Genomic DNA, 16,850 nt, shown 5'->3' on the forward strand with positions numbered 1-16,850 from the left:
AATATTTTTTTCTAAGTTATATTGTGGTCTTTTCAGTTTTACATTTCATCTGCATTTTCAGCAAACATGAGATTATTGAAAATGTCCTTTCAGTCTCACAGCACATTGAATGGATCAATATAATTTACATTAAGTATGTTACATTGCTGACACAGCAGTAACAGAAAATTTTGGATTGATTTTCACAGGACTAGAAGTGAAAAAGTGAATTTTCAGTGCAGTCAGTCTGTTTAACCATCTAAGAAATACTTCAGAGTAATCACTTCTTTCCATACCATATTGCTTCCCCTCATAGAACAAAATTATTTTTGGCTCATTGTAAAAGAAACATGAGAATCTTCAGCACAAATTTGTGACACATAGGGCTGGCCCACAACATTTTGGCACCTGAAACGGGGAGCTCAAATGATGCCTCCATGCCACCTCACTTGGGCCAAAACTTTGAAAGGTCTCAATTCTGCGTTCTTCCTGTTCTACTCCTCTCATGGTACTGCTTTGCTACCTACCCCAATAAAAGAGAACTAACAACTTAAAATGCCTTGTTCAAAAATTTTAAGTAACACTTAACTTTCAAATACCTGAACAGCAAATGTAACTTTTCTTGTCTGCATAGTAAACACTGGTATTTTTATCTGTTTGAATAATCAAAGTGGTGCTTTCCGTGCCTTCTTGGTTGCAAAGATTTGAACTGCTTCCTGAAGGTCCACAGCCTGGGCCAGCTCAGGCTCTATTGAGATGGTTGCAAGGCCGCCCAGCCTCTCCTGTGTCATTGTGGAGTGTAGATGTGTTTTTATTAACTTCAGCTTGGAGAAGCTGTGTTCTCCACTGGCAACTGTTCCAGGAAGTGCTAGAAATATGTGCAGAGCAACAAATGCATTTGCAAAGAAGGTGGTCATCTTATTTGTGAACATATATTCCAGAACAGCCTTTGGAGTTGATCCTGCTGAAATGCATCTTGAAAGGGTTTTCAGTTCATCACCTTAATCACTCGCATCAATATCTCTAGTACTCTGCATTGCTGGTGAAGGACTTCTTCAGGTATAGTGAGGAGTTTTGGAATATCATACAACATCCCAAATATACTGCTGTGTTCTTTGAGCTGCATGAAGCATTCTTCAATTGACTGTATTGCATAATCTAGCACCTGGTTAAAAAATTAAACTTTGAATTGTTGCTTGGGGTCTCTTATGGGATTATCCTGTGCCTCGAAATCAAAAGTCTTCTTCTTTGGTGACACTTGTATTCTTGAATGGGTGGAAAAATAGCTTTACTGTGAAGTTCCTCTGCCAACTTCTGTGCACTCTTCAGAACGTTTTGATATCCCTCATCTGACCAGTAAGACTGTAGGTATGACTTTGCTTTGTCCAGTTGTTCCATTGCTCCAGATATATCAAGGTCAACACTTTGGAATCTCTTGCTTACAACATTTATTTCAAACAGTATGTCATGCCACAGCACTAAGCCGCACAGAAATTTGAAGTTAGGTATGTTTCTGGTGATTCCATTTCCTTCTGCCACTGTTCTTCCATGAACAGTTTCTGTCATAACGTTATCCTCCATAATGGCAACTATGGCATCATCTGTCTTCCCAATTTGGTGTTTGATAGGCTTTATTGCCTCCACTCCACTTTCCCATCATGTGGCACTCAGTGGTTTCAGTGTCAGAGAGGATGTTCCCAGATGTTGCTTCAAAATTTGCCATCGATGAGTTTATGCTGAGAAAAATACATAGATGCTTTGAATTACATTAAAAAATTCAGCAGCCTCACTAGAAGCTGATGCTGCATCACTGACCACCAAGTTCAGTGAATGAGAAGTGCATGGGACAATAGAAGCTTGAGGGTTTAACTCTCGGATTTGTGTCTGCAATCCTCTGTTTTCTCCTCTCATGTTGGCACCATTATCGTTGCCCTGACCTCTCATGTCAGCTATCACAATTCCCGTATCTTCCAGCTTTTTAAGAAGCATATTTGTCATACCAGCTCCTGTATTATCATCAATGTCAATAAATTATAGAAAATGCTCTCTGACAGTCACCATTGCAGGGACATTTTCATTAGGTTCTGTTGTTGTCACAAAATGCACCATTAAAGTCATTTGTTCCATATGGCTCATGTCAGATGTGCAGTCCAAAATAACAGAGGAATATCTGACTTCAGATCTGCTGCAATCTTCTGTTTGACTTTTGTTGCCAGTAAGTGCACAATCTCATTTTGAATTGCTTTTCCAAGGTAGTGGTGTGTGTACATTTCCTGGGTGGTGACTCTTCTTAGGTGCTCCTGGAGTACAGCATCAACCTCAGCCAGCAGCTTCACAATTTTAAGGAAGTTTCCATTTTTTGGCACATACAGCTGATCTGAAGTGCCACGCAGTGCTAGGTTTGGAGTAGCAAGCATTTTCACAATGGCAATGAGCCTTTTCAGAACATTTTGCCAGTAAATAGACTCTGATGCAATCTTCTCGATGCTGATCATCTAGGGTGGCCTTAGTCTCATATCAGGTGCTTTCCACCTATGGAATGTTCTCTGGTGATTTGCTGCCTTCTCATGGCATGCCAGATTTCTACTGTCCTTTGTTCCTGCAGAACCCAGTGTGGCTGGAACATTAGACTGGAAGGGTTTGCAACAAAACCAGTATGCAACATTCTAGGTTTTTGAGTACATAAGCCATGGCCTCTCCACTTTGTCACAATTAGGGATTTCATGCCAGTAATGTGTTGGATGGAAACTTTTATTTTCAGTGTCTCTGGGGAACATGATGTTATTCACTTGCTGTGGCCCATGCAGTACAAAGCAGTCCCTCAGGCTACTGCTCAAGTGGGTCCACAGTCCTGGATCATCTAGACTTAAGAAAGAGGAGGTTACTTACCCTGTGCAGTAACTGATGTTCTTCGAGATCAGTGTCCCTGTGGGTGCTCCAGTTCAGGTGTTGGTGCGTCCCTGCGTCGTCGCATGGAGATTTTTGCAGCAGTACTCGTAGCGGCCACGCATGCGAAGAGCCTGCCCTCCCACTCTGAGTATACCTTAGTAGTACACATGCATGGCCAGTCTCCTCAGTTCCTTCTCTACAATGGAGGCTACCCCAACTCTGAAGTAGAGGGGGAGAGGGTGGGTAATGGAGCACCCACAGGGACACTCATCTCAAAGAACATCAGTTACTGCACAGGGTGAGTAACCTCCTCTTTGAAAGAGAGATGTCCCTGTGGGTACTCCACTTCAGATGACTTAAAAACAGTGTGTCTCAAGGAGGTAAGGACTTCAGATCTGATAGGAATGCAGTCGATAGTATAGCTCTGTCCAATCATGTATCAGAGAGAGGGCCGTGAGTAAGGGCATAGTGTTTAACAAATGTGTATTCAGCGGACCAAGTGGCTGCTTTACAGATGTCAGCCAAGGGAACGTTGCATAAGAAAGCCACAGAGGTAGACATAGATCTAGTGGAGTGAATTCTGATGCCAGCTGGAGGTGTAACTTGTTTTATCCGATAGCACAATCGGATGCACTCAGAGATCCAGTTTGAAAGTCTCTGAGTAGAAATAGGTGTCCCTTTGGAATGCTCTGCGATCAAGACAAAAATTCTAGAAGAGTTTCTAAAAGGTTTGGTTCTATTCAAATAGAAGTACAAGGCCCCGCATACATCTAACATATGCATTGTGGCTTTGAAAGAGTTTGCATGTGGTTTTGGAAAGAAAGTCGGTAAGTGTATCGGCTCGTTAATGTGGAATGAGGAATGCACCTTTGGAAGAAATTTGGAGTGTAATCTAAGGGTAACCTTGTCCTTGAAAAATAGTGTATATGGTGGATTTGCCATAAGAGCTGCTATTTCTCCTGCTCATCTGGTGGAGGTAATTGCCACTAAAAATGCTGTTTTCATAGAAAGGTGTAAAAGGGAGCAAGTGGCTAACGGCTCAAATGGTTGTTGTGTTAGGCAAGATAATACTAAACGAAGGTCCCACGGAGGGGTAGGCAGTTTAATGTCTGGGTATAGGGCTTGGAGTCCCTTGAGGAAATGCTTGGTGATCAGATGAGCAAAAACAGAGGTATTGTCGAGTCTATCATGAAAGGTTGTAATAGCAGCTAAATGGACTCCGATGGAGCTGAAAGAATGGCCAGGTTTCTTAAGGTCCAATAGGTAGTCAAGTATGAGCGGCAGAGGTACTGACGTGGAAAAAAGTTGTTTAGCTGAACAACATTGTGTGAATCGCTTTCACTTTTGTAGATAGGTGGTGCGAGTAGATTGTGTTCTGCTGAGTAGGAGCACTCTTTGAACTTGGTCAGAGCAAGCTAGTTCATTTTGGGAGAACCATGTAGGAACCAGGCTTTGAGGTGAAGCATGGACAGATTGGGGTGAAGAAAATCGGCCATGTTGCTGTGATAAGAGGTTCGGAGTGAGGGGCAATGAAATTGGTGGTCGAATTGACATGCTGGTGAGGAACGGAAACCACAGTTGTCTGGGCCATGACGGGGCAATCAAGATCACTGTAGCATGATCTGTTCGTATCTTTGTCAGAACTCTGTGGAGAACTGGTATAGGGGGAAAAACATAGAGTAAGTATGGGCGCCATGGGACCATGTCCCACTCTGGAGCAAAATTTGGGACATTTTGTGTTTTTCGCAGTTGCAAAAAGGTCTATCTTTGGGTGCCCCAAATGCGGAATATGTTGTGGATGATTGTCTCGTTTATGTCCCATTTGTGATCCCAGGGAAAGCATCTGCTTAATTCATCTGCTGTGGTATTCATAACTCTGGGAAGATAGGTGGCTGATATCCGGATGTTGTTCACAAGGCACCAATTCCAGAGCTTCATAGCCTCTGTGCAAAGCGAGTGAGAGCAAGCTCTTCCCTGCCTGTTTACATAGAACATGCAGGCAATGTTGTCTGTCATTATGCATACATGTTGATTCCTGATTAGTGGGAGGAAGTGATGGCAGGCATTGCGTATGGCTCAAAGTTCTAGGACATCTATGTGCAGGGAGATTTCGGTTGAAGACCATAGCCCCTGGACTGTGTGGTGAGACATGTGTGTGCCCCACCCTGTGAGGGATGCATCAGTAGTCATTATGAGAGATGGAGTGTCCTGGAGAAAGGGGACTCCAGAGCTGAGGTTGGAGGGAACTGTCCACCATACTAGAGAGTCTGACTCTGAACGGTATGGAGAGAGGCTTGTTTAGAGTGTGCACATTCGGTCTGTAAACCAGGGCCAACCAAGCTTGGAAGCACTTCATGTACAGGCGTGCATTTTGGATCAAGAAAGTGCACGAGGCCATGTGACCTAGTAGTTGTAGGCAGTCTCGGGTAGTGACCTGGGGACTGTTGCGAAGTTTTGTGACCAGTAGTTTTATGGTGTTGAATTGGTCGGGTGGGAGAGATGCCAATCCCATCTGGGAATTGAGGTCTGCTCCTATGAACTCCAGGTGCTGGGTAGGAGGTAATGTGGATTTGTTTTTGTTTATTTGTAGGCCAAGAGATAGGAAACAATCAATGGATAATGGAACGATAAAGCAGCGATGTAGAACCTTATTGAACACAAATGACAAACATGATCTGTTTAAATATCAAGATAACAGGTGTCAATCTTAGGCCTTGTCTGTCCACCTTTTTTGTATCTGTATAATATGTTAGGTAGGGTTATCATGTTTTACATATCTAGTTATCGTAGTACAATCTTTAATGTGGACTTAGTTGTACTGGTATACTTTATTCCCCTTCCACAGTGGAATAACAGTATCAGTATAAACACATGTACAATTTTCTACACTCTGGGTCCTAGTGGCGCCCCCCTGTCCCCTAGTCTGGCACGTGAGGCGGCTGCCTCAGTTTGCCTCATAGTAAGGCCTGCCCTGGTGACACAGTGTAACTACACCAAAGAGAAGCTGCTAAAAGCCAGAAAGGCATGACATCTACCATGATTGGATAAAGTAAACAAATCATATGTTACCATGTCTTTTAAAAACAACCAAACCAAAAAAACAACCAACCAACAGGACCAACCACTGCCAGATTCTTCAGCACTACCACAGGAGTTTTCCAATGCACTTCTAACAGCAGAGAAAAGTCCTGCAATGCTAGAAACTCTACCAACAGTCTCTACTCACCATTGCTTTGATTTTCTGTTTATTGTAATAACTGATAACATTTGTTTACTTTCAAAATATTAGTAGAATTACAATATTTCCTGAGGCAGAGGAAATGAGATTTCCAAGGCAAACTGCTGGCTACTTGAGATAACTAGGCTAGTGGCACTGACATACATACTGAATTATGAGAGAGAATTAAACAGACAGAATGCAATGTCCACCATACTAGAGAGTCTATGAACACTCTTACTCATTGCTTCATGGGGAATATGGACAGGAAAAGAGACTTTTAAAAGGTGTCATGTAAAACAATGAAGCCCCATATAATTTAAAAAATACAAAGCATACATAAAGATTACCTTTCAAGAAACAAGTATTGCTAAAGGTATACTTGCAAGTAGGAGAATGTAAACTCTTTGTGGGAGGGAATGCCTTTTTTTTCTGTTTGGTACCTTGGTCCACGACTCGGACTCCTAAGTGCTATGATAACACTAATAAATAACCACAACCATTTCCCAGACAAACCTTGAACTCAATGATGAGAACGAGACCTTGATGTGAAGCATCATGTGATTCCAGAGAGGGTTTTTAAGGAAGATTTTCAATGCCAAAGTATGTGTGAAATAGAGACTTTGTGAAAACCATAATCTTGGGAGTTTGGGTAGAAAGCAAGCAGAGAAGAGCAGTTTTAAGAGGACAGATCATTCAGAGTTTAAGATGCTAGTCTGGGACTCAGGAGACCCAAGGTTCAGTTCCCTGCTCTGCCTCAGATTTCTTCTGTGATCTTGGACAGTCACAGTCTCTCTAGGTATGTGCTGTAATAAAAGACTGCAGTTGGCCCGTATCAGTTGACTCAGGCTCATGGGACTCAGGCTGCGTGGCTAAAAAATTGTATTGTAAATGCTTGGGCTCAGGCGCCAGAGTCCAGGCTCTAGCACAAGCCTGAATGTTTACACTGCAATTTTATAGCTCTGACATGGGCCACCTGTGGGTATTTTATTCAGTGTAGACATATTCTCTGGGCCTCAATTCCCTGGCTTAAAAATGGAGATAACTGTACTTCCCTGTCTGAGGTGCTTAGTTACTATGGTATTGGGGCTATCTGAGTAACAGATTAATAGTTGATGAGAGATGGGTGAATCTACAGCGTGAGGGGCAACAGAAGTAAACATGCAGAACTACTATACAGATAGAGATAGACAAGCTTGCATGCTTCATATCAAGGGTAAGATTAATTCCTGAGAGTGTGATGTTGTTAGCTTTGAAACAATCTGGTTTCTCCAATAACAGACAGGTATATTGAACAAATTAAAGTCATAGGTGTTAGAGTGGTAATAAGAGAAAACACAGAGCCTAGTTTTGTATCATCGAGTAGCATTTACTCTTTCAAGTAGTCCCAGTGAAGACTGCAGAATTAGTAATTAGTACTGTAGAGGGCAATTCAGAATGAGAAAGCAGGTGAAACCTTTTTATTCTCTGCTTCAATCTACATATCAAGAAAAATCAAGAAATGTCTAGGATCTTCTATAAGAAGTGGAAAAAAGAGGGCAGTGCCAGAAAATTAAACCAGTGTAAAGCTTTTTGATCATTAGATGGATTTCACTACCTGCCTGATGCGTTCTGTAAGGATGTCTTTCAGTATTCCAATGACCCAAAAGGTGACTCTGGAATGTCAACAATGTTCCTAGCAGCTGTATAGTCTGGAACGATGACCCGAGCAGGACATGTGACAATGCATATTATTAAATGATGGTGTTTCCACTTTACAATTCTTAACAGATTTTTAAATATATATTCTCATTTTGTGGTTATGATTAGATAAAGCGATAATTACTGCCATGAGTCAAATATGATAGGTCAGTTTCTCCTGCAAATATTGTCATCATAGCACATTTCTACCACGAACACATTTGTGTTTCATCTGCAAAAGGGTTTGCAAACATTAACAATCTAACCCTCATAATGACCCTGAGATCCATAGAATATTCATAGGATATTTTTATTTCTGAAGCCTGAAAAATATGTTAGAATTAAGCAATATGTGCAAATACATACACTATGATCCTGCAATCCTTTAGGCAGATCAAACATTAATTGAAATTAAAAGGAGTTTGTCTAAGGACTGCAGGGTTGGGCCAACGCAGGATTAGGCTGATCGCATATATAAATACAGAATTCAGTTCCCTCTACACTCTCCCTCAAAACTACTTCAAGTATTCAAGAGAAATTTCTTGCTGTAACAAGACTTAAAACAGAATAATTTTACACAAAGAAATATACTTTGCCAGCATCTCCTTTTGTGTTGCTGATTCCTGCAGATATTTCCGTTAGCAGGTACTGCAGGAGAAAGCTCTTAACAGCTTACTTCTGCAATGAAGTCATAATCTTATGCTTATGACCTCACAGGGTTTTGCTATGACAATGCCCACTTTAGTATCATAAATTGAGCATTTTGAATTCAACAAAGACTGAAGCAGAGGGAGAACACAGTTAGTGAGAGATGGCCTTCCTTTCAACAGAAATGTTTGTTAAGCAAGCAAGAAAAGAATATGAAATGCATGTGAAAGGTGAATGGTTTTTGGCTTCGGAGTCATACTATTTGGAAACTTCTCAAGTAACAAGGGCATACTGTATTTAACTGTAGAGCCTTGTATAATTCTCAATCATTTAAAAGGGGGGAAAATTAACAAATAAACACCAGAGGGAGCTGCTGTTCTATTTAAGCAGCTTCTTGGCTTTATTGTTTTCAGCATAAATTGTTATGCATTGAAGTGTGACAAGTATGAGCACACAGCTCAGCTGTCTAATACTGAAATAATGGAACAAGACACAAAAACAATATCAGGGAGCAAGGACCAAAATCAAGAATTCTGCACCAGGAGTGAATAATAGGTTTTACAACTAGACACTGTTTAATAAACCCTTTAAAAATACTCAAAGGGGAAAACAGAATATCAACTGGGGGAGATAAAATGACAAAAATCTTCTTTTATAACCCATTAATAGAAATTCTCATGGACTTCAATGGAAGCTAGATTTACCCCAGAGAATACATGAAGCAAAAAAGAAGGACACCTGAAAGAGGATGAGCAGAAAATGTCTCTTTATTGAATACTCCAGCTGGTATTGACATAGTTCTTAATCAAGACTGTATAGTAGGTTGCAAGGGAATATGAACTCAGTACAAATATAGATTTTATAAAAATAATAACAGAATTTAGGTGTTTGAACAAATTAGTGAGCCACAGATAAGAGAGCTAAGAGTCATCAGGCTAGATTCATAAGAGGGTGTAAAGAGAGTATAAACTGGCATAATTTACACCTTCTGGATCTCCAGATATACAAATAACACTCATTTAGACAGTCTAACACTCACATTGCTTACTAGTGTACAACTTATAGTCTGTATACATCACTTTAATTAGGTCTCGCTAGCCTATTACCCTGTACTACTTTAGGAGTGTCTTCTACACCAACCCCACTAAAGATTTTATTGAGTCTAGTCTTCAGTGTTGCTGGCTCAGAAGAACTCTCCTTATTGAAGTTTTTGCCCTTTTAATATTTTAACAGTTGAAAATGTTTTCTTACTATCAAATTTTAAATGTTCCTACATTAATTTCATATAGTCAATCTGTGCTTTAGCCACTTTAAATAATTACTCATTTTTATCTTATTCTTTCTGAAGTACTTATGGGTGGTGATCTCATATCTCTCTTCTCATTTTTCCTGTAGAGTCCAGGCTTTACACGTTGAGCTCCCTTAAGCTCTTCATAAATCATAGCTGCTAATCTTCTGATAGCAAACCTATGGGCATGGGTGCTAACTGTGCTGTGCTCTGGACTGTGGAGAGGCAAGGCCAAAAGTAGGGGGAGCCAAAGTGTCCATGTGAATGAAGCAGCCACCTCCACTTAATGTCCAGCATAGGAAGGGCCAATGGAAGAGCAAGATAGCAGACTGAGATAGATTGAATGGGAAGAGAAATGACAGAAGCAAAAAAGGGAAGGAGCAACAGAGTGGAAAAGAAAGAAGGAATTAAAAAAGCACCCTATAGCCTTGTCTATTCACAAAAGTAGTACCTCTATAGATATTTTAGTACAATCTCTAATGTGGACTTAGTTGTACCAGTATAGTTAAAGTGGTACAATCATCTTATTGTGGTTGCAGTTATATTGGTGTACATGTATTTATATTGATACTGTTATTCCCATATGGAAGGGGAATAAACTATACCAGTACAACTAAGTCCACATTAGAGATTGTACTACGATAACTAGATATGTAAAACATGATAACCCTATCTAACATGTTATACAGATACAAAAAACATGGACAGACAAGGCCTAAGATTGACACCTGTTATCTTGATATTTAAACAGATCATGTTTGGCATTTGTGTTCAATAGGGTTCTACATCACTACTTTATCGTTCCATTATCCTTGTTTGGATTCTCTCCAGTGTACGATGTCTCTATCACAAGGAACCACAAACTGTACGTAGGATTCCAAGTGAGGCTTCAGGATGACTGTATGAAGATGAATTAATATCTACTTATTTTTATATACAATGAATGAACACCACCATCTGTTTTGCTTTCTGAAAATATTTTGTTAGAAAAAATTAAAGAAATTGGCAGTGACAGAATGTGTGATCTTCTGTTTCTTCTTAGATAAGTGCAGGAACCATCTATTCCAATGTATTCACCTACCCCTGACAGCTTCCCTTCACTATGTCCAGCAACAACATTTCTAGAAATAAGGATTCTGAAATATGGATTGATGGATATCACCTATTCCAGTGAAGGCTGAAAACTGTCAAAATGTGGTCTGGAACTGGGAATATTACTAATGTTCAACCAGCACAAAATTTGATGACAACAACACTTTTGTTTAATCCTAATCATTAGTATAGACCAGAGATTCTCAGACTATGGCTCAGATGTAACCTTTTGTTCACAGAGTCCTTCCTGATGAGTCACAGAATGGAACATTATGAAAACTGTGCAGTAGGGCAAGAGGCAGTGGTCCAATGGTGGATTTATATTTTATGGAGTGATCCACAGGGTGAAACAGTTGAAGGACTGCTTGCAGACAGTGAGTTTCACAAGACAAATACACTTTAAGAAAATAACCTTTCAACTTGTTGACTATAAGTTTACCTTATTAAGAAGTACACACCTAGCTCTTAACACCTTTCATGCGTTTGCGTGTGATAGCATTTTTACAATATAGTAAATAGTATATAATGTCACAACTCTTATCAAATCTTATCCTCTCAAAGATCACATTCGTTACTGTCCAGAGAAGCCCTGAAGCAAGACAAACCCAAGTCTGAGCTCCAATTCCAAATCATGTATCTCTAATAAATCCCAAACTCTCAGATCTGAGCTAAAACCTTTAGTGCTGCATATTATAAATCCTTTCATATAGTTTTGTATTTCTTAATCTTTTTAATTCTTCTGTAAACTCATTTGATCTACAGTTGAGTGCTCAATCCAGTATTGGGTATAATCCTCTACATCATTCAGTTGGCAAGCTCATCACACAGTCCTTCATCTTTGAAGTTATCCCTCTGAGAAAGAAATTATCTGATCTTAAATACAGCATCATTCATTTGGTAAACTGAATGAATGCAAAATATCCATAGTTAGCATTTTCAGCCAGCCCCTCTCTGAACTGTTAGACAGCAGTGTGGGATCTTGTTTTTTTCTTTTTAGCTTCTCTTATTTGGGATCCAATTCTTTACCTTTGTTCTATCAAAAGGTTGGGAGTTGTAACTGCCTGATATTGCAGAGAGAACAAAGATCTGTTGTATTAATTTAAAGCTATCCTCAGGTAAGCTGCTACAAAAATGCTAACAAAGTATACAGCAGTTCTTGACTGAACTGAGACTTTCCCACTTTCCTTGCTGGTTACTCACCGGAGGTCCTGGTGATCCTGGTTTACCAGGGAGTCCTGGTTTACCTCGCCTTCCCTGGAAACAACAAAAAACCCAGACATTCATAAATATTACATCTGAGGATTGATTTGGAATAAAATAATCTGTAAAAGCAAGATTGTTTGTACTGTTTATTAACAAAAAAGATCAAAAGCTATCCAAAGCAGAAATACTTTTTACCATTTATTGCAGCATCGATAAGAACTTACTGCCTCAGAAAAGTTCTTAATAACTATGGGAAACAATGTATTTGCATCACAATAATTTTTACTGGCACATTTTTCCAGCTAGGTTTCAAGAGTGAAAGCATATTGGTAGGGAAGTAACATATAACAGACCCATCATCTTGACAATGTCCAAATAAATTATATTTTATTTGATCGCTCAATGGTCTGGGATGTAAAACCATAATGCAGCTGTCACCATAAGCCATATAATAATTGTATAGGTTGAACATAACCAATTTAACATATGCCCAGCACCCTATTTCTCAAAGGTGATTTTCTGCTGTGTCACTAGTGAACTGAAATATGTGTCTTACTTATTGATCTTCATTACTTAAGTCATTTGTCACCTACTCAGATTCACAAACAGCTAAACCTCAATTTCAAGAGCTAAGCAGTTATACAGGAACCCAAGACCAGAAGAGAGTGGACTAAAATCTTTGAGCAGTCATACGTCTACTGGTATCATTTAAAAGTTTACGTATTTCACATATGGTCTTGAATTGTTATGCTAACACACTATTACTTAGCTTATAATCAAAGGTTTCTTTATGGCTGATGGAAAGGAAAACCTTTGTTGATTTAAGTCAAACTGATAACATTTAATTAGAGATATTTTTGAGGTTTCATTCCTTGGGGTTTCTTCCTCCATAGTCCTATGTTAGTAACAAGCTAAGAATGTTGTGGTTGAAACTGAAATCATGCCAATGACCCATTAAGATTAATCTCAGTTTGATGTGTTATTCTAAACTCCTTTAGAACCATTAAGATCTATGCTATGAATATGGAATGGCAATAGTGTAGATTTTTTATTATTGATCCTTTATATGGAAAGAGTTTAGTTATGTTCAAGCATTTTTCTCAGTACACATTTCTGAGCTGGAGCCATTGCAGTGTAAGCTGTGAATGAGTATTAAGACCAGTATGAATTTCAATAGTATTTATCCATAATACCAAAACTTAACAGTGAAATTTTTTTCTATTTGCAATAGACACTAGCTAACCTCAATATTTCACCTATATATATATATGATATGTTATTATTGGTAACTTTCTATTCTGAAACACAAAAACCATGTGCTGCTTTCTGATACACATCCACCTTTCAGTGACTTCAGCAAGGTTACTGCAGACATATATGAAGGCAAAAAAGGTCTCAGAATTATAATTTAATTCACAGGAGTTCAAAAACTAAGGCCACCAATGTCTTTCCTTGCATTCTGTAGATACACCTGCAATAATTAAGCCAAATGCTGCCTCAGAATCAATGGGGATGCATAGGAGAAATTGAGGAAGAAGTCAACTAAACAGAAGTTTTTTTTAGAGTGCATGCATTCCTGTGTCTTACAAGGGCTACGTCAATTTTTGGAGGGTGAGGAGTGAGAGGGGATACAGCACTTGATTTGCAAAAATGATCTCTGTTTATGCAGTTAGTACCTCTGTGTATAAAACATGCATTTGTGCCTGTAAATGCCAATCACACAAATACCTAACTAAAGCCTGATCAAGTCAAGGGAGTATTTCTACTGACTTCAACAGACAGAGGGCAGGCCCTGAGTGAACAAATGCAGTAATTCTGTTTTTGACAAAAAGACTAAAAATGAAACAACTTACAAGCTTAAATCTTGATTGTAAAATTTAAATTTGTAGCAGTTATTGTGTCTAAAAAATGCTGACAACTAATGTCAAGTTGCTATGGCAAAAATACACATATTTGTGGCCATAAAACCCATTTTTGCCCCTGGATATGGGGTAAATATACATGCAAAAAGGTATAAGTTAACAATTTACAAATGCATCCAATTTATTTGCAAGTACCTGATTTAGCTAGAAAATATTTGATTTGTGCATGCCATTTTGTGTGTGTACATACAAATGTGGTTTTTTGCAGGAGCAAAATAGGAACATTATTCCGAAAACATTAAAAAATTTTCAAAATGAAAATCCTTGCAGATTCTGAATGAGTGTCACAAATTGACATTGCTAGAATATCACATAACTGAATAGATTATTTAAATACATGATAAATGATAGATAGAGATGGGCCTGAGAAGTAGCATTTGGATTTGGATCCAGATCTAAAACTTTCCTAAAATTTTAAAAGTGTTTGGACCTGAAAGTTTTCCTTTGACCCTTCACAGGGTGATGTTAGGGACTAGGTTCCAATCTGGTTCCATACTTCATAGATTCATAGACTCTAGGACTGGAAGGGACCTTGAGAGGTCATCGAGTCCAGTCCCCTGCCCTCATGGCAGGACCAAATATTGTCTAGACCATCCCTAATAGACATTTATCTAACCTACTCTTAAATATCTCCAGAGATGGAGATTCCACAACTTCTTGAAAGTTCAGGGGTGTAGAGGTCTGTGGTTTTGTTTGGGCCTATCTCTACTTTACAACTGTAAATATAAGCTAATGTTTATCAGCTTTATTTGAAAAACAGTAATCATATGTATCCCCAAAGAATGTAGACAGAAATATGATGCTCTAAATACAAAATAACCATATAATGTATCATCTTTTTGAAATAGCTCTTTTGAGTTATTAGGACCAACATACTGTCAACTTCTTTAAAGCATTTCCCTGTTCCTGGTTGTACGTATTTAGGGTGTATTGAGGACGACACTTAGAACAGTCTAAACAAAGTATCAAGGAAGTGTTAAAGGAAAGAAGGCAGCGTTTTGATTGACATACACAACTGTGAATGGAGTGTTAATTACATAGGAAAAAACAGAATATTCTGGGAGCTAAATGTTTCTTCTTTTTACATATGAGCTGAAACATAATTTATGATGGATGTTGCAAAATTAAAATGAGAGTTGGTGGCAAACCTTTTTGAAATCATTTACATGAAAAAAATCAGAAAGAGAAATAGCTTTTTCGGTTTGTTTTTGCTTTGCCATTCATTAGCCACTGCCCATTGAGACCAACAGTATACTTTCTCCTACTCTATATTCTACAATTAGTTTAACAGACAATGGTTTATGTCAAGTGTACAAGAGAATATATGGCTACAAGAAATCTGTGGTACACTCAACATTAAAGGACCGGAAGGAGATGAACATATTAATATGAAGGGAAATATTCTAGGAATGCAAGGTTTATGTTTGTCAAGTGCTTGTTTCCTTTTATAACTGATTTTTTTTAAAATTTGTTTTCTTTATAGAATTCGTAAAGTGAACACATCCGTTCATTAATGTGAAACATTTTAATCAAATTAGGGGTTTTTTAAATAAACAATGTGCAATAAAAACAATGAATTTTATAACTACTCTCAGCTCAGAAAAACTATGAACATAGAGAGCCTTTAAGACACTAAGACTACTAAAAGAATGCAATAATATTAAGTCATTCATAATGTACTCATGCCACTGCTTTACAAAAATGTTTTCAGAATTTCTGAAATGAAGAAGTAGCCATTCCTGGGGGCATAAAAATCAGTCTCCCCCTGCCTCTCCAACAGATACAAGACTTTTCTTAAAACTGTTATACTGTTATAATTGATCTATAATTGTTGTTTAAATCCTTCTATGACCATGTGAAAGCCTAAGCAATATCTGAGGAAAAAGAATAATTATAGAAAGATAGCTCTTTTATTGATTTAAGATACTTAAAAAAATAAATTGCAAGCTTTTCCCCAAGCCCTGGGTAAGTCTTCCCCAGGATCAGGCCAGAAACAGATTGTGACTCAATCATAATCTGTTTGCTAGTCCCTCTTTCACTCCAGAAGGGAGAAGCAAAGATCCCCTTGTGTGCTGTCTTGCTTACTGTGTGGGTGGGAGTGCCAAGACCCTATCCACTCCACACCTACCCACGTGCAAGAAGGAATTAGCAGCCATAGGGAATCTTAGCTCCTCCCTGCAGTGCTGGTCACAATGCAGATTGTTGGCACAAGGGAGTAAAAGGTTGCTTTTTGCCTCCTAACTTCCCTGCATGGAGGCACCAGACAGACTATATCTGGGCTCACAATAAAAAATTGCTTAGCACAACACTCCATATACCCATTGTTATTTAGCAACTGTTACATTTAGAGTGAAAATCACGATTTTCACCGGGTAGTTAAACTCACAAGAGTGTTAATGTCTGGATTATGGAACTGCTCATATGAGAAAATGAGAAAAATCATCATAAACTTGCTCTTCCTAACTAAAATGAAATATCCAATATTCTGTAAGCTAAATTAGAAGAAAGGAAGGCATGGTACTAACTGACTATATACCACTATCCAGATCAATCTCCATTAAATAATATAAAATAATTCACAAATAATTGTAACTGAAATTATTGCTGGCATGTTGTTGGTACTGGCATATATTTTTGCTAGTAATTCAATGTAGTGAACATTATCTATGAAGTAACTATGTAAAGTTTACGTCCATACCTCCCTTTATTCATGGAATGCCTTCCCTGGAATAATTTGCATTTCACTCCCTTCTCTTACTGAAGACTCACTTTTGTTGCCAATTAATCAGCCAACTAGTGATTGGTAGGTCACAGGCAAAAGGGAAAAAAAAAACACCAAAAAACCAACCAACCAACATGTTATATGCTTCAGAACTCTCAGATTGTGCACACAGCAAGAGAATGTACCCCGTGAACTTATTTTACTCTTGAG

General features: G+C 38.6%; 1 protein-coding gene across 1 annotated transcript in view; it reads right to left on the minus strand.

Moving 5' to 3' along the window:
• The window catches only part of COL19A1 (collagen type XIX alpha 1 chain), a 372,962-nt gene that overhangs the window by 105,261 nt on the left and 250,851 nt on the right, over window positions 1–16,850 (minus strand). Inside the window, exon 17 of the mRNA XM_050951630.1 lies at window positions 11,994–12,047. Within this exon, the coding sequence (XP_050807587.1) occupies window positions 11,994–12,047 (54 nt within the window). The remainder of the gene's footprint in view (window positions 1–11,993; window positions 12,048–16,850) is intronic.

This window comes from Gopherus flavomarginatus, chromosome 4 (genome assembly GCF_025201925.1).
Source record: "Gopherus flavomarginatus isolate rGopFla2 chromosome 4, rGopFla2.mat.asm, whole genome shotgun sequence".
Classification (NCBI taxonomy): domain Eukaryota; kingdom Metazoa; phylum Chordata; order Testudines; family Testudinidae; genus Gopherus; species Gopherus flavomarginatus.